The 19,508-nt window shown below is 34.9% G+C and overlaps 1 protein-coding gene and 1 pseudogene across 1 annotated transcript; one reads left to right on the forward strand and one right to left on the reverse strand.

The window, feature by feature from the left end:
• Positions 1 to 9: 9 nt before the first annotated feature.
• LOC128221611 (coadhesin-like) lies at positions 10 to 7,744 on the forward strand (annotated as a pseudogene).
• Positions 7,745 to 8,862: 1,118 nt separating this feature from the next.
• LOC128222154 (U6 snRNA-associated Sm-like protein LSm7) lies at positions 8,863 to 18,220 on the reverse strand. The gene is made up of 4 exons (XM_052931030.1): positions 18,113 to 18,220; positions 13,451 to 13,562; positions 12,427 to 12,498; positions 8,863 to 10,477 (listed from the first exon to the last, which is right to left on the reverse strand). The coding sequence occupies exons 1-4, from the start codon at positions 18,143 to 18,145 to the stop codon at positions 10,338 to 10,340; spliced, it is 357 nt and encodes a 118-aa protein (XP_052786990.1). The 5' UTR covers positions 18,146 to 18,220; the 3' UTR covers positions 8,863 to 10,337.
• Between the last annotated feature and the right edge of the window lie 1,288 nt (positions 18,221 to 19,508).

Consider the following 19,508-nt stretch of genomic DNA (forward strand, 5'->3'; position numbering starts at 1 on the left):
GATTGCAAAATGAATGGAGCATACTTTGAAAATAACATGATATTAGTTATTTACTGCATTTTCTTTAAAAAACAACAACAATAAATTATTATTATAATTGAACTTGTTAGCATGTAATTATAACGGTGATATTTACCACATAGAAGCAAAGGGTTTGTACCCTGGTTTCCTAGCCCATATTAACAGCCGCTTTAGAGTCTTTGAAGATTTTTGATTTGGCGACTCTACTAAGGGAAAATAATGAGTGTCAAAATGTTAAAAATGTTCCCTTAACGCGCATTATTGTGGCTACCTTGTTCCTCCATCAGCATAACACCACACATTCGCGTAATGTTCATCACGCCAACGAGCGTGATTAATATAAAGATGGATGATGTGTTGTGGAACAAATAAAATGTTTTTACACCCTATTAGCAATGTTCTGCCACCGGTATAGTGAACGCAGCAATTGTTGGTCGTTCTGTCTTTGACAATGGGCGACGAGCAGAATCGAGAGATGCTTCTGCATGTCATGAGTGTTGTTCAACGAATTTCTGCAATGTCGGCTTATGTCAGCATCATATCCGTGAGTTTATCTCGTGTATTCTCTAAAAAGCATCGTGAACTATAAAGCCATTCTATTGCAAATTTTGATTTCCAAATTATCTTTATACTTTATGTTATTAATATATCGATATGACTGTATTGTGTGAATTCAATGTATTGTATTTATATATGATAAAAGCGTTTACAAAAATAAATGACAAAAGAAAGGTTTATCTTCGATAAACGTTTTGTTTTGAGGTGTTTCAAATAAACACTCGAACCTAATTCATGTTCACGGACGGCATTGAAAGAAGGTACCTGCATGAACATTTAACAATATTAAATTTCTTCTGTTGATAAAGTTTTGTTCTGAAATATGAATTAAATGCTAAGTGTCTTAATACACCCTCATTATTGAGCCTCATATAAGTAATATACCAATCTGTTGTATTTCTTAGCTTCAGATTGTGTAGACTCTCCAGGCTTTGACTGCGCTAGAATGAACACCATTCTCAACTTTTGTCAAAATAAAGACCAGGCAAAGTTGGTTTGTCCAAATTTCTGTGGCCTATGTGACTTGGGTATGTATTTTGGTATTTTTTTTCAAATGCTTCTTCATTTTTAAGATTATTGGGATTGGTTTTATCAGGCTAATTTCTCTTATATGGTTAATGATTAAATGCTTTAATTAGATATGACGTTGCGACGTAAGCTCCAACCTGGACCGTTAGTATTCTACTTATGTACTTATTTCGGGAAAGACGTATCCTCAGTATTTTGTTACGTTAGTATACTTAAATGATTTAATAAAATAACTATAATACTGAACAAAACAACTTAGTATATACAATATCCATACAAAATATGTTTGTCACTGTCTGATTAGTGGACGGAAATTGGGCTGATTGGTCCATTTGGAGCGGATGTGACGTCACATGCGGAAGCGGCACACAGTCACGTGACCGCACATGTACAAATCCTGCTCCAGAACATGGCGGACTAGATTGTATTGGTTCAAATACAGAAACAAAGGCATGCATCATGATCCCTTGTCCAAGTGAGTCCACTCTGACATATTCCCTTATTCGTCACCTACCATTTTCCCAAAACTTTATGTTAACAACGATCTTTTAAAAAAACAAGAGGCCCAAAAGGGCCTATGCTCTACTGGCATGGCTTTTGTGGTCATATCAAGAGCATGTATGTATGGGTAAAAGGCAACAGACATATGGTTTATGTTTTGTGTTTGGCTTACCTGAAAACGTAGCACGTTCAACATCTGAGCCCAGAAAGTATTGTAAGGAGATTAGTTCCATGAACTATTTTAATATGTGCCAAGTAAAAGTCATCTGACAAAAAAAAATGCTTTCAAAACTGTACTCATAGTAAAAATTTCTGTAGTTTTAAAAGTTAAAAAAAGTTGTTCAAAAGGTCAAAGTCAAGGGCATCCTAGGACAACATTGATCAATTTGAACAAACATTCACAATCAATTGTGCTGAGATGGATGCACGAACACACAAAAAGATTTTCAAACCTTTCCAGATTTATGTTTACCAAACCTGTGAACCCTGGGTGTGGCCAGTAATGACACCAGGTGCATAACTTAAACATTCACAACCAATTTTGTTAAGATGAATGCGCAAACTACAGAACTTAAAGCTAAAAAATGGCCTTTGGGCTTTCAACAAGAACAAGGCAGAGTAATTCACAAAATCAGCTGCAGAAGCAAAAAGCAAATTGTCTCTCAAAATCCTAGACTTGCAAATTGTCTCCCTTAACTCTAGACTTGAATTTACATGTACATGTAAACTTGGCTAAAAATAGAATTCGCTCATGCAGACCTGGCTAAAAATAGAGAGCATTTCTTTAAAACTTTCATGGCCCATAATCTAGGCATTCATGGGCGGATCTGGCTGGTTTTCGAAAGGAACCGAGCTCTAATGGATATCTAGATACTGTACAAGTTTCATTGAGATACAATAAAAAGACTGTATCGTGTTCACAACCAATTGTTTACAACCAATTGTTTACACAATAGCATTTTTTTATACTATCAAGGGCCATAATCTAGGCATGCATGAGCGGATCTGGCTGGTTTTCGAAAGGAACCCCGCTCTAATGGATATCTAAATACTGTACAAGTTTCATCGAGATACAATCAAAAATGAAGACTGTATCGTGTTCACAAGCAATTGTTTACAGACGCACGAACGCACGACCCCACGACCGCACGGACGCACGGATGCACATACTACGTACACATAACCATCGCATAAGCTCTTCTGGCCTTTGGCCAGTAGAGCTAAAAATTGATATATTATGTTAAACTATTGTTATAGTTTTTTGCCAAAGGAGTACGCCGCGGGGAAAGTGGTATTTTGCAACGATAAGTTGCTAAAAACATATATTGATAGTAATCTTTTCAGTTTCGGGTACCAAAACCCATGTCATCATTTACATGTTACTGGCATTCAATGTTTATTTAAACTCTTTAAGAAGTTAATGATATTTTCAAGGTACAATAATTGTCTGTAACATGTATTCGGTGCATCTGCATTTCATTATCAACCAATCGAAACGTATTTTTCTGTGTGTTTTAACACGTCAAGTCTAAAGAGCATTCATTATCGGACACTAGCGGTGCATAGCCTTGGTATATTGTAAACGTCATAGGTAACGATGGCAGGTTGTATAACGTTATACTACAGTTCACGGCGGTTGGAGCCTCTGGTCACCATGGGGATCATGTTCAGTCACGTGCGATGTTGGATCCAGAGGCGTGACAGGTCCTGTTCAAACCCATACCCTGCATTGAATGGTGATCAATGCTTTGGGGAGTCCAGAGATGACAGGATTTGTCAGGAGACGGCGTGCGCAAGTAAGCTTTGCTGATTTCATATCTCGCTTTTAAAAATGTACACGGATGAAATTACACAGGTTAATGCTAGTACGGACAATGTTAAGGGACAATGTTTATATACAACTGTTAGTTTGCTTGGTTTGTATTTCCTGTTTGAAAATAACGGAAATGTCTATAAAAAAGATGTAACGATGAAACAATTATTATCAGATTTTCCCCATTTGTTTTAAAAAATACGACCTTGCAAAACTTCTTTTTTTTGTTTCGAAACCCCGTATCGTGAGTATTGCTTACATTTTTAAGGAAGTTTATTGTATCAGTATTTGTCTGGTTCAAAGCTGAAATAGAAAATCTATTTGTTGTTGTATTATTCGCAAGGCCTAAACACAATTTACACATAAAAACAAGTGCATGAAATAAACTAAAAAGAAGACATAAAAATACACACTGTAACATAGAACTTTGAGATAACTAAATTTAAGAAGTATGCATAATAATAGTTATGTATGCTTGATGCATTTTTTTCTGATATACTTTTTGAACCAACCATTGTACATTTGAATGAAAAAGTATTACAAATAAGACTTAAACACATGACCTTTATCATTTATTACTAAATAAGAGCGTTCCGACGTTTTAACCTTACTTAAATGGGATAAAAAGCTGTTGAATAGACAATTATTCAACAAAAGTGCATACGCCATTTACAGTGTGTGTATACCACGTGATAAATTACGTCATATATGCTACGTTGGGCAACATTTTGCTGAAAATGAATACTTAAAACAAAGATAACTTTTCTTTTATTAAACTATTTTAAGTGAAACAAAGGGTAGTCTCATTGTGTTCATTTTAAGCAAAATGTTGCCTAACGTGAAAAAATAGTGTAGTTATCTTTGTTTAAAGTCTTCATTCGAAGCAAAATATTACCTTCCCATGTAGCATTTATGTCACAATTTATCACGAGGTATACACACACTGATCTAAACCGTAGAAATTAAAAGGAATCCTGCAACACAACAGAATGAAGTGTTATAAAAAAAGAAAAATATTTTGCCATAACAATAATATTACCGATAAGGTATCACCAACAAACGTATTACTAAAAATCGTTATAAGGTAGTAACATGTTAAAATGGATCTAAAACTAAACATAATGATAAAAGTTATAATGATAACAATACCTTTTATATTGATGGTAACACATAGACTAAATAACTTATTTGCAATATCACCATCATAAAAATACAACTGCAATGCAAATCAAATACAAACCAAAAAACAACAACACAAACCACACACATATATACGCACGCACGCACGCATACACATCTAGATATTTGACAAAGGGATGTTAATCGAACAGTATAACATATAATCTTGAACAAACATATCTACGATATAAAAAATATTATTTATAACAACTGCGTTAAGTGTTTTGATATGCATGCACATATAATAATATAAGTACCTAACGTTTTCGAACTCAACAAACTTGCCAAATATTAATGTTATTAAAGCTTAAAAATAACAATTTAAATTACAAATGTTCGAGAATATAAAAGATGTTTTAACAAATAATTGGATCTGTTTAAAGAACTTCTGAATTTTGCTTAATAATATAATTCAACCGCAAGTTTAATTTTATAAAAAAAAATGGTTTCTCATATTTGTAAATCAGCTATAACCAACTATTTACAAGAGGCTACAAACGGGATATTGAGGTGCTCCACGGATTACGTATGAAAAATACCCATACATACACGAAAATAAGCATAAAACACACATTGGTTACTTTCAATGTAAGATCGTATGTATTTTATTTCTATTGTGATCATATTTTATCTTCTATGACCACTTTTGGAATAAATAATCACATTACAATGAAATATATCATACATATTATGCACCAATCAATTGGTACCACGCCCACCCCCCCACCAGGTCCGGGGGTATACCGGGGGAAATGGGCCGTGTTTTTACTTTTCATGTGAACCCGCAGTGCCGAGTGAATGAGGTGGTTTTCGCTACGAAATTAGCGGGAAATGAACCTTACCTATGTATTCCGGGGTGCTGGGGCATTTGGCCGGGATTTTACCACCAGTTTGTCCACGCAGGACGGGGAGATTTTACCCGTGATTGGCTGGACCGAAAGTCAAAGTCCCCGCTATTCCCCGGAACTGGGGGCCGTGGTTACAATTGACTGGTGCATTATAACTCTCGATTGTTTTTGAAGTAACTTCTTTAAATTTAGACGGCGGATGGTCTTCTTGGGAGACGTGGTCATCATGCGGTGTGACATGTGGTGGAGGACTTATTACACGACAACGCTACTGTAACAATCCCCCGCCTTCCTTACTTGGGAACGATTGTCCCGGGAAAGGAGAGGTATACACTCTCTGCAACACCCATACATGCACAAGTGTGTAAACATCTCCATGCGTTTATGCTTTTTGTCCGGAATTAATGTCATTCTAGCTTCGGCGTCAGTACATATTTACAAAGTGAAACAATAATTGGACTGAAGGCCTTTGCAAAATATCATAAAGAAGAAGTTTATATATTTCAGCATTATATCTATAAGATTAACCGGTTACGCGATCAACGTAGTTGTTTTGTATCGGTACAGGTACTTTCCTGCTTACGCAACCGCTGTGCCTAAGCGGTAAACACGTCATCTAACATTTTCGGGGACGACGGTGTTAACCGAACAGTTTTCATTCTTCGGACGACTGCTGTCTGTATATGGTCAAAACGATTTCATTTGTTTTCGTAGCAATTAATCATTTACATCATGACAGTTGAACGATTGAATTTTTCTTTCATGTTTTTCGATGAAATATGGAGTTTTATCAGTGGAATATCAACAGTGATATTTTCACTGTATTTTCACTGTTTTCAATGTAAAATAAGAAGTGAAAATATCAACTTTCATAACTACTTTAAAATCCCTTGTAGTTACTTCCCCTTGATCGAAACAGAACTCCTCACTTTGACCCAGAAAATGTTGGCAAAAAAGTATTTCAAAAAATGTTACACAAGTTAAAAGACAGATATGTTTGGAAATAAACAACTTACCGTTTATTAGAAAAATGCTTATCCCGTTTTCCAAACGTTTTCTTTATCTTGAAGCTGAATGTTCGAACATTTGTTTTCATACCAAACAAATTACAACGAAAACAACTGTTCGAGCATAAATAGAATGTTATATCATCGTTCAAATGTATTTTGAACTGTTTGACGTTGCATTACGTAAAATCAACTTCCCGGAAAATTCACACAACAATTTACAGATTAACTGATTGTTTTTACCCCACCCACGCCTCAAAATTTGTCAACAACCTAGCGTGGTCCTCATCATTACCTGAAATACGACATGCCTTCAAGCGAAACGGATATTTAACTATAAAAAAAGGACTATCAGAGAACTTTTCTCAACCAACCGGAAATAGAAAATTGACAGCCACGTCACCAGCTATAAAAAGTATAATTTTGCGTCCCACGGGTAGCGGCGTAAATAACCCCCTTTTCAAAAAGGGGGTAATTAAGAAAATAAATTAAAATACAATAAAACTCGGAAAAAAAGAAACATAAAATTTGTTTATTTCAGTGTAAGAACGTATTTAATTTCAATCGTGAAAATATCTTACTTTATGACACTCCTGAAATAAAAAACGATCTTACACTGAAATAAACAAATATCCTCTATATATTTTATAACCATTTTAACCACTTTTAAATATCTATGTTGTTGTTTTTTTTCAGATCATGTAGCGTTCAGTGCCCAGCTTTCTGGAAGATATACAACCGAAGCGTCCGTTATTGTTTTTGATGTTATCAAATTGAACGAAGGCCAAGCCTACAACCCACACACTGGAATATTCACCGCCCCATTTAAAGGAATGTACACATTCGCGGTATATATTCTTGAAGATAACCCTCGCACAGTTTACAATTGGGCAGATTTTTACCTTCGCAAAAACGACGAACATGAACCTATAGGTGCAGTAGACATTAGCTTTTCTGATAATTCAAACGCACGTTTTCTTCCTGGCAGTATTACAGTCGTTGAGAATTTGAATCGAGGTTAAACGTTTAAACAATATTATATGTAACAGATCAGCCCTCGTGTCTAGCAAATGCTCCTGTAATAACTCAGAAAGTCACGTGATATGCATTTTTCGATAAAATGCCATGTTATTTTTACTACTGTTATACTCATGCAGGGAGTTATAATGTTGATACTTTTGCTTCTCTGATAGATTTTGGTTCCCCGTGTTGCTTATTGTTCACTACGTCAGGCTGAATTTTTAGCTCACCTGAGCCGTACAGGGAATTCCTTCGATGGTGCAAATTAGTATGTGTTCAAAGAAATGAATTCCATACAGGACCCTGTTTGTCATGGCAACCGTAAACAACTTGAAGTCTTGACAAATACTATGAGGCCTTGAGCTTAAATAGTTGGTGTTTTACATTGTCTAGTGGTCGCCTACAAAGAATGCTCAAATTTTGTCGCTCGGGTCAAAACTGGCCCCGCCACGGAGTCACAAGTTTCTTGCATACTAATATAGGGAAATGTTTGAAAAGCTTCTTGTCTGAAACCGCTTGGCCCATAACTTTGATATTTCGTATGTAGCATTATATTGTGGCCATCTATCAAGTTTGTTAAAATCGTGCCACTGGGTTCAAAAGTGGTCCTACCACGGGGGTCACAAGTTCCCTTTAGACCTATAGAAGAACAACGTCTTGTCTGAATCCGCTTGGCCCATACCCTTGATAGTTTGTACGATGTATGTAGCAACAAATAGTGGTCTTCCGCCACGTTTGGTCGAAGTATGCCCCTGAGGACAAACTGGCCACGCCCTGGGACTCACAAGTTTACTATAGACTTATATAGGAAAAATCTTTGAAAATCTTGTCTGAAACCGTTAGGCCAAGACCCTTGGTAATTTCTTTATATACTATTTTATAGTTGGGAGCCCATGTATAAAGTTTCAATCCAATATGTTAAGTATTTGCTGAGATATTGACTTATGCGCACTTACATGCAAACCTTATACAGAATTTCTAAGTCGAATTATACAGAGCAATAATTTGCATTATAAGCAAAACAAAGTGATTTTACTTGATTTAGTTGGTTGGATGCTTAGGAACACATGCGTAGTGAAGATTCAATGCAAAACGTGGTGTATTTGCTGAGATATTGACTTTAATGTTGTTAGATGCAAAAACCAGATTTCAAAGTCGAATAATTAAGGTCCATTATTTGCAATACAATCCAGATAGAGTTATGTCACTTGATTAATAAAGAAGGTTTGGTGGTTGGGAACACTTGTATTGAGTTACAATGAAGTACGTTTGATGAGATATTTACCTAAATGTACATACATGCAAAACCATAACCTAGATGTGAGGCCAGCGCTAGGTTGAGTAGTACAGCTCTCCTTATTCTTCAAATAGTAAAGCTTAAAATCTATAGTTTTTTCAGTTAATTTAATCATTATAATATGCAAAGTTAAAATTGGCAACACTCAAAGAAGAACATGGAAAGTTTCCTTCCAAAATGAAGATGATTTGCATTAATTTATTAAAATATTTGTCCTAAGTACTTTCAATAGGTATGATTCATTCATATGGCATAAATATAAACATTGCTTCATTATAATTTGTCATATACTTTTTATACACATAACACTTCTTTTCACCATTTTGAAATTAAGTTTGAAGATTAAATATGAACACATACAAGAACCAATAGATTCCTACTAGTGTTTGTTGTTTATCAATACTGTCTTCCTTGGCCTGGAAAGAGTCTGACAGACTGTCAACCTAAAACATCTAGGAGTTGTGGGTCTGATTCACTAGGGTTTTGAGTCTGAGTTTCAGACTCAGGCTCCGGAAACTGAATTCTTAAATGATTCAAAATATTGACACAGGAACTACTGTTGACAACAGATGTGTGTCTGATTGTAGAACCGACTATTTGTAACACATGCATCTTTTTTTCTGTCTTTGGTCCTATAATAGTATTTTTACAACAAAATTTAGCTTTTCTGAGTCAGAGTCACAAATTCAGACTCAGAACGTTCGTGAATACCAGCCCAGGGGCAATGATTACGAACAGTCTCAAATCTGAGTTCAGACTCAAGATTCATTATGGCAAAACTTCATTTCATTGTAACTTTCCTTCTATCAGAGTATTGATGGTAAAATTTGTTGAAATATACTAATATTTGAATGTTTTACCTTTATTTACATACATTTTTGTAACAGAAATGAAATAAATATGATTTTTTGCTCCTTACTAAAAATGCTTTTCTGAGTCTAGACTTGGACTTGAGACTGTTCGTAATCATGGCCCAAGGCCTAAACAAGTCTCGAATTAAGTACATTTTGTATCACACCTGCATTGAAAGCACCTAGTCTTATCTAGACTATGTTTATTGTTACAGTTTGGACACAGTAATGAATAAATTGAAGCACATGATATATAAATCCTTATAGTTCATATTCAATGTAGAAAGTTGGTTAAATACGCCAGCTTTCAGCAATGTTTTCAATTCACAGACAACCATATAATTGTCTCAAAGTCATTCAAACAAATTCTAACCATAAAATCCACTTAAATTATGAACTTTATAGTTTTCTAAGTCATTCAAAACAATGTTAACATGTTGGATCCACTCAAATTAAGTGTCAAACTATTTCAAAACAAAATTAACATGAATCTACTCAAATTAAGCACTTTAAAAACACAATTTTAACAATTATGCACTTCATAGCCTCAAAGTCCTCCATAACAAAATTAACATGTATCGTTTCGAATCAAGCGTTTCACAATTTCCAATTCTTTTAACACAATTTCTATAACACAATGTTTCCTATAATCCTGAGTCCAATAGATAAACTCAGGCCATGTCTCATCCACACAATATATTCTGCCCTAAATGTTCACCCCTCCTGCTGAATGAAAGGATTTGCGATTGCCTCCATACCGTCTGATGGGCATATCAACACAACTGAAGTCCCTCTACACACAACCAGCCCCAGGCTTCTGGTGTCTTCTGTGAGTTTGTATGGATCATCAGGGTCTAAATAGTAATATAGATGGTATTACATTACATGTATAGCCATATAGAACATTTGTTATAATAGCCATTTAGAGGATTTTAAATAATAGCCATAAATATACATCTACGGGATTTAACAAAATAGCTTTAAAGAAGATATTGCAATCTTAGGTACATTTGTACATAAAAGCCATATAAAAAATATCACATAACTATAAACAGGGGATATTACAAAATAGCACATAAAGAGGATATTACATAATAGCCATATAGCGGATATTACATAATAGCCATATAGAGGATTTTACATAATAGCCATATAGCGGATATTACAAAATAGCACATATAGAGGACATTACATAATAGCCATATAGAGGATATTACATAATAGCCATATAGAGGATATTACATAATAGCCATATAGAGGACATTACATAATAGCCATATAGAAGATTTTACATAATAGCCATATAGAGGACATTACATAATAGCCATATAGAGGATAATACATAATAGCCATATAGTAGATTTTACATAATAGCCATATAGAGGACATTACATAATAGCCATATAGCGGATTTTACATAATAGCCATATAGAAGATTTTACATAATAGCCATATAGAGGACATTACATAATAGCCATATAGCGGATTTTACATAATAGCCATATAGAAGATTTTTTATAACACCAATATAGAGGATTTAAAATAATAGCCACAAAGAGGATTTTACAAAATAGCAATAAAGACGGTATAAGAAACCCCATTCAGAGGATATTACATACGGTAATAGCCATATAGAGAATAAAACATAATAGCTATAGAGAATAAAACATAATAGCCATATAGAGAATAAAACATAATAGCCATATAGAGAATAAAACATAATAGCCATATAGAGGATTTTAAATACTAGCCATACATAGGGTATAACATAATAGCCATACAGAGGATTTTAAATACTAGCCATACATAGGATATAACATAATAGCCATACAGAGGATTTTAAATACTAGCCATATATAGGATATAACATAATAGCCATACAGAGGATTTTAAATACTAGCCATATATAGGATATAACATAATAGCCATATAGTGGATTTTTCATTATAGCCATGGATATAACATCAATAATATCGATGGCCTCACTTCAAAATGCCGAAGCTGCATTTTTTTACGGAAATTTTTTACATCACTCAAATCATAAAAACGAGCCCCATCTTACTAAAAAATGCCGAGTAAATAGTCCACTGAGAAAATGGTGTTGTGTCATGTGATCAAAATGTCGAGCAGAGAAGAAAAAATGCAGAACCTTCAGAAATTGTCGAGAATTGTAACTGTGGCATTTTGCATAAAGGACTAAATACTAAAAAATTTACCACTGAAAACATAGGATTTTGTAGCTTCGACATTTGGAACTGAGGCCATCGATATACTAGCACATGTACTTAGCATTTCAAACTTTAGAAGCGTTGAATTATCATGGCTATAAATTCACGTAATCGATCAAGTGAATTTTAAATCAAATGCAACACCTATTGTCCGTGGATTGACTTCCTACAAAACAGCCAACATCAGCTAGTTGGCATATACTTTGGCGTATCAATAGGATCTAACTACTGAAAAGGCGGGCTTTCAAAAGACCAAGTAAATCGTAGATTTAAAGCATGCTTGCAATGATATTATAGAAGTGCCTTAACCAACTTTTCGAAACCAGTTGGGGCAGTAAAAAATGTCATTGCGATTTCACCTTATTTATTAATTCAACAGATTGATGAGTATGTTTTGCTAAGGCTTTTTTGAAAACAGTAGTGTAATATGACTTTATGTCAAAACTTATGATTGCAACATTGTGACTATTAGGATAACCAGCAAGTATACTACATAAAACTATAAACCATGATTAAAAACATAAAAAATATTTTTGAGGTATTGAGAAGGCCTGGTAATGGAATAGCATACATACCTCGCAAGAATTCTGTAGTGTCGTCTAACACAAGATTCAGGAGAGGATCAAAACCCTTCAAAATTCCACTGGCTGAAAAATGAATGTAAAATAGGAAGATTATTTACAAACTTTGGTGAAAATAGGCTGCTTATCTGCACTCCAAAAGGGGACTAACTCAACATTTATTAAGACCTTGCTTGTGGAAGTGCATACTGTCCCTGGCAGCGTGTGTATACCAAGTTTACTTTGAATATCAGAAATGAGTTTGAATTAAGGCTGAGGTTAAAGTCTTTGCATGCTCACACTGCTTATGGGGAAGACAACGATACCAAGACTGACAATACCTTAACTGATTTTCTTCAAAGACGACCAGCTTACATGTAAGTTAGGAAGTTAAAAGCCTTTTGTATTTCTTAATCAACATATATCATGAACATTACAATATATCAGACATCGTGAAAGTTCAGAAAAAAGTCTCAGTCATTTGGACCGACAGCCTATGATATATTGACAGTCAGAAAGAAAATTTGCCCGTCCAACAATTTCTGTTTGTTTTGTTCCAAAGGATAAGATCATTGTTTGGAACATTTGGAACTATCATTTAAAACATTCCAATGTTCATGATAAAAGTTTATCATTTTTAGCATTTCAAATCATCGCGCGATATATATACACAGTAGTAAACATTATTTGGTAATGTATTGCAAAGGGAGGCAAATGCTGCTTGGTGTTTGACTTAGTGCGGTACGCATTCTGACATCTACACTACCGGAAAACAACATTGGTTTCGTAAACAATTGGTTATTTGACAATATCATTGAAAAAAATCGTGATTTTCTGTTAAACAAAATAAATCATTCTTACTTTTAAGCAGTGTTTGATTATCATTATTGATAAAGATTAAATCTTCATTATTTTTTACATCTGGCCGTGAAAACTGTCGGTCAGACGGACCGATCCCATCACAAATTTAGTTGGACCAAGTCAAAATTGACCAGTCAGGACCATTGCAATGTCTGTAATATAAGAAAACACTGCTCACCCTCCCTTCCACCACTAAACTTGACCCTGATAGCCTTTTCCAGATATTTGGAGAGATCGAGAATGGTTTCCTTTTTCTTCTTTTCTTTGTCACCACCACCACCTCTATCTCCCTGAAATAGTCAAGTTACATATAGATCTGATCTAAGAAATAAATGTATGCTTTTAAAAATGCTTTCAATGTCAATACTTTTGTTCTTATTCTATATTTATGCGTTTCTCAACACCTTCTTTGTGTATGTTGTATGCAAAGTTAAAAACCATTCTTCGCCTTTGTTGTATGCGTAACTCTATTTCTATGTTGTATGTGTTTCATACAGTGCCAACATTCTTCCAGTGGCATAGGGAGCGGCACAGCAGCCACAAAAATGCGTGTTTAGGGAACTTTGATTAACACTTGGATATTCATTTCGTTCCCTAAACAGCACAAGTCGACTGATTCATACCAATGTAAAAATATATTCTTCAACTGTAACTCTACAATACTTAACACTTCATAAAAGCCAATACCTTTCTCTTATCACACTTAAGTGTTTCATGAAACACTAATTCAGATTGACTTCTGTCAACAAAGTATAGCCATTTTAGCACTATCTAGCAGGTGCTCTTTTAACTTTTCCCTCAATATACTTTGCGCTGGGATCTGTCACTCTTGGCTAGGAAAAAAACAAGTGGGATATGGATATATGGATGTGCAGAGTTGCCAAATCATAAATCGTCAAAGACTCTGAAGCGGCTGTTTATATGGACTACAGGTAGATTATGCCTCTTCATTCATTTTCATCGTCTGCTGGTTGTCTGATTCAGCTTTGGTTACATTTATCCGTAGAGACAACACCTCTGCTGTCATGTCGCCTATTATTGTGATTCTTGCCATGGTTCTAATGCTCAGAAAGGTGATTAGAGCTCCTAGTCCACCTAAATGGCCGTCAGTGAGTCTTTTGACGATTTTTAGACTATGGCAGACTCGTGACGTCCACCATCCCAGCAAAAAGTAGCAAGCGGTGCTTGCGCAGAGGATCCTCGCGGCCACAATTTTTAAATTATCTTCGTTATAAATTCAAATTTCTACGAAAATATCATTGCCTACTATTAAACATATATTTATTTATGTCATTATGCCGAAAAAACATGTTCAGATACCATAATGCACTTACATGCATCGATTGTATCCATTAATCTGTAAATCTAGGACAAATCTGACAGGTTGTGTATATGCTACTTGTATGAAACGGGGTAAAGGATTTCGAATGTTTTGGTCGTTAATAGGTTCGGTTAAAAAACACTATTTTAAATGCAACCATTTCAATGCGCTGAACGCTAACGTGGTTGATGTGTCGAGTACGGAGAACATAGCTAAGTATTCGCCTGTGCATTACATTTTTTATGAAATATGTATTTGAATGTATCAATAAAGGTTATAAAGGGGGAAGTAGTCACAATTCAGTGAGTAAGCACATAGTTCACGTTCCACCGTGATACCGCGCATTTAGGGCTTCAACATTGTTTTTCTACATACTACGTATCGAGTCAATACATATGTAGAAATTATTTAAAAATAAATTTTCTTTAATTTAAAGGTAGTTTTTTGTAACGATATATGGATAAATCTGGCGGTGACTTGCCGGGAGTCTAGACAGTGATTTTGTGTGTCTATTTGTTTACTTCTACAAGCTAGTGAAATATTTCACACATACGTGGATTGTTTATAAATTTATGTACCAGTATGACTTTTATAGGTACAAGATAATACATATAACTGTGCACATAAAACAACAACAACAACACAGTCATTCCTTGAATGATACATAGAGTCAGTACAAAACATAAAACTGTATAGATATAATGACTTGACTACAAGAGAGGATTGTGCATTTCCGTCATTGTCAACATCACCATTAGCAGCAGAACAGCAGAAGCAGCAGCATAGGTTACTACTTTACTATGTCTAGTATTATACAATATATTCAAACTTAATATAAGAAATGGATAACACGTTATGTGAAACTACTACTACTACTACTACTACCACTACTACTACTAATAATAATAATGTACATATCTATTTGTAATGATAACTTGCTGGTCTTTGAGCAATGGCGGGATAATGTAGCACATGGATTACCATATCCAGTTGGCAGCAAAGCAGTCACATCTCTGTTTTCCAACAATGCCGTAATAATATTTACTTGTTCGTTCTTAAGTTCAAAGTTAAACTTTTACCTAACGGAATTGTACAATATTTTAACAGTATCAGCAATCGCAATGATAATGAAATAACATATAAGTTGTCCACAAAAGGGCCAGGGATGATCAAAGCGGAGCTGCGAACGGTTTCCATGCCAAATGGTGTAATGTTGTCAGTGTAATGTATTTAACAGACCCAAAATGGGATGGTTTAATATAGCTTTATTACATTCATACTCATACACACATGATCTTGAATCCAATCAATAACTGAACTATCAACATACATGCAAAGGTTAGCCAGCGGCGGGCTTATCATACAAAAAGACTGGCCACTACAAATGGCCGAGTGGTACCGAGTGATTAAAGAAGCAGCCGCAAAAAAATGAACACTGGAGAGTCTTCGCTTCACATGCCAAAATCGTTTGATGCTGATACCTGCACTGATTGTTTTCATCTTGGTGATCACATTGAACATTTATTTTTTCATGTTCCTTTAAGATTTCTTAGAATCGGAATAATGCAAGAAATATATTGAATGGATAATATTTAAAAAATGCAGTGTGCTACGTGTTCGAAGATAATTTCTCCAAGAGCCAAAGGGTAAAAAAGAACACCATTGGTGACGAAGAAACGATCTGGTGATGACATTGAAGATGTTTTTGATATTTTGACTCCATCCACATCCGAACCGCTTCGATCAGTATTTCTGTGACATGATACATGTGATATGCATTTTTTTGTATGTACGTTTTAAATGAGAGCTATCTTATAACTACATGAAACATCTGTCAAGTTATTCTTACAGTTGGAGTATATATGGACTCCTTAAAAAGAAAGAGTTCAGATAGCATGCGAAGTTTTCTTGTACATCGTTATTTTGTCGATGCTACTGCAGCTGCTGCTGCATGATGATGATGATGATGATTACAGGATGATGATAAAATGATGATGATTATGACGGTGATGATGATGATTATGAGAATGATGATGGCTTTACTGTGAGAATAACATTATTATTTATCCTCTGAAATTAATGTAATTTTCTATTATTTAACATTATATAACAGACAAATTAGGTATCACCCTTATTTTGAACACAGGTTGTGTTGCTCTGCTCAATACATAGAAAAGCGAGGATAACTGTGACTGCTTGTTTGAGGGTTATCTTTCACTGACGGATGGGTACAAATTTATTCGATAAAAATCAACATGTATACAAAATGGTGGGCTGCAACGATCATTTCGTGACCCAGAGTATATTAATGTTAATATAACGACTGTAACGACAAATTTAATGCAGATAAGATTACTGTCAGGTACATTTGTTACAATTAAATCATTATTATTCAACATTAATGCATAATATTTATTATTACTATATATTCTTTCGCGCAGTGTTAAATGGCAGAGAGTTGTAGCGTTACAGGGATACACATGAAATGTCAAAATAATAAAAAAGTATCCCTGATCGGTCATTATTGTAGCTATTAGAGCTCCATGCTCGTTTCTGGCAGTAGTCACTGTAGTTAGTCTAAAATAATAGACGTGTTATACGGGATTCTTCCAATCCCTAACGTCTAAACGGGAATGTGTAAAAAACGGGGGTGTTTTAAAAATATTGAAATTGTTTTAAGTGAAGTATTTTATGGTTGAAATTGATCATAAAGAGTTATATTAATATTTTACCATGTAAGTGAAATTATATTTTGCACTAAACAAGCATTTAATGCATTAAAACAAGTTGTTTACCTTTCCAATAAAACGAAAGTTGACTGACACAGACAACAATTATGCGAAGGGGAACAACTCGATACAATCGTAATAACTCGGCCTCCTCCGACAAAGCTTCGAGATAGACCTCATAATACAATCGTAACAACTCGGCCATGGCCGAAATGTTCCGAGCGATTTAAAACTGTGCCCTGAAGCCTTGCAGGTGCCCTTCATGTATATATCGTTATGTTTTGACAGAATGAAATGAAGAAAAGCCGTCAAACTCATAATTATAAGTTGGATATTTATTTTTTGTGTACGTAACTAATAAAAAATAATATTATCTGGTAATATTTCTTGTTTTTATGATATTTTATAGACGACATATGCTTTAACCCGGAATCCTGATCGGAACAACTAACCACTTTTGATACTTAACAATTTGTACGTGAAGGATTTGCCATATCAAAATTTTTTAAAAAATCCGTCAACGTACAATTATTTGGACTATCACTGTAGTGGGTAGTTTACTATCAACATCAAGGAAACTTCTTAAAAATTTGGACATTTCATTTTTTCATATATAGACTCATATGCGCACATTCATATTGAGTACAGTCAGGACATTCAAAACAAGTTCAATTATTTCATCAGAGTTTCACAGTCTTATGAATCAAAATTGTTCAGTGACAATACTCGCAGCTGTTTTTTCTCAATGCGAAAACATTTTAAGCGTATATGTTTGTATAAATTGCATTACCTGCTGTTGTTTTGGTACACTCTGTGCTGACATTGCTTCTCAAATATAGAAAACGTGATCACAAAATCAAAATTCGCACGCACCGGAAGTTTACAATCCTGAAATAATTTTGAACATGAAATGTGCAAAATGACTGGTTTTTCAAATATGGGATATACGCCACTAACATTTAAAAAAATGTTTTTCCTCGTTTGAATACATAATGCTCCATTTGTTTTAACACGGACCTATAAACGGTTTATAGGTCCGTGGTTTTAATGATGCACATTTTTAAACAATAAAGAAATAGGAATGTGTTACGAGTAACTCGCTCGTTGGGAGACATATCATAAAGTTTAAAAGAAGTATGCATAAAAAACTCGTGCACAGATATACCCATAAATAAATCGCGTAGTCGTTTAACCATAAGAGTATAAACAATACTCATTCTGAAGTGGATTCACGTTAGTTAAAATAAGAAAATGTTTGTTTGCAAAAAGGAACTTTAAATATCACGTTCAAGAAATGCTCCAATCGGACGCTTTGAAACATTTGCAAAGTCCTGAACGCAAGGATAAACTAAAGTGGATCAGGAGGACTGACTTTCTGTCTCCCTTTGAGGGATATCATAAGTACAACAAGTACGAAGCACGAAGTCGTGCTGTTAAAGTCACACAGGTGAACAATGGAGAGAGTGGTAACAATAATGCACTTTTTACAGTGAGCTGGAAAAGTCAACAAATGAAACTATATCAAGTTAGAAAAAACGAAACTAGCAAGATTCAACAGTCTACATTGCTATGTGCACCTGATGGGGTTCGAACCCACGACCTCTCGCACTGCAAGCGGACACTCTGCCGCGTCGTTAATAAATGGTAGCTCTTTAGCGAGATAGTATACAAGCCGATATACATACAGGAAACTCGGTTACACATTCCCTCCTCGTTTTAAAATTTGTCCTCGAATTTCTGAGACTAAGATCAACTTGCAAAGAACTTGAGGCTCATCATAGTTGTTTAAAATGGCGTGTACCTTCCTTGGCTATAAGCCTGAACCGAAGCTACAAATGGTACCTTCTAGTTCTGGCGGGTGATATTGCTCTAAACCCCGGACCTACAAAACACCCATGTGGTGTCTGCAACAGACCAGTTGCCAGCAGTCACAGAGCTGTAGAATGCAAAGCATGCTATCAATGGATACACATAAAATGTGCAAATATTACCCCAAAGGAATATATACTACTTGGAAACAGCTCAAATCCTTGGGTCTGCAACCAATGTGAAAACTTTCACTTTACTGACTCATTTTTAGTGCTGAGTTTACATTAGATGATCCTAATACATCAATTGACTCCATGTGCAGCTCAACAGTTGACTCCGCCTTCAAGGAATTAGCAGAACTTCGTAGAATGCATCCC

This window comes from Mya arenaria, chromosome 16 (genome assembly GCF_026914265.1).
Source record: "Mya arenaria isolate MELC-2E11 chromosome 16, ASM2691426v1".
Lineage (NCBI taxonomy): Eukaryota > Metazoa > Mollusca > Bivalvia > Myida > Myidae > Mya > Mya arenaria.

Excerpts from the sequence above, each read along its gene's own strand:
- LOC128222154 (XM_052931030.1), bottom strand. The coding sequence starts at position 18,145 with ATGTCAGCACAGAGTGTACCAAAACAACAGCAG. Across the intron at positions 12,499-13,450 it reads GTTTAGTGGTGGAAGGGAGG|CCAGTGGAATTTTGAAGGGT; the intron begins GTGAGCAGTGTT and ends TTCATTTTTCAG. Across the intron at positions 10,478-12,426 it reads CACTACAGAATTCTTGCGAG|ACCCTGATGATCCATACAAA; the intron begins GTATGTATGCTA and ends ATTACTATTTAG.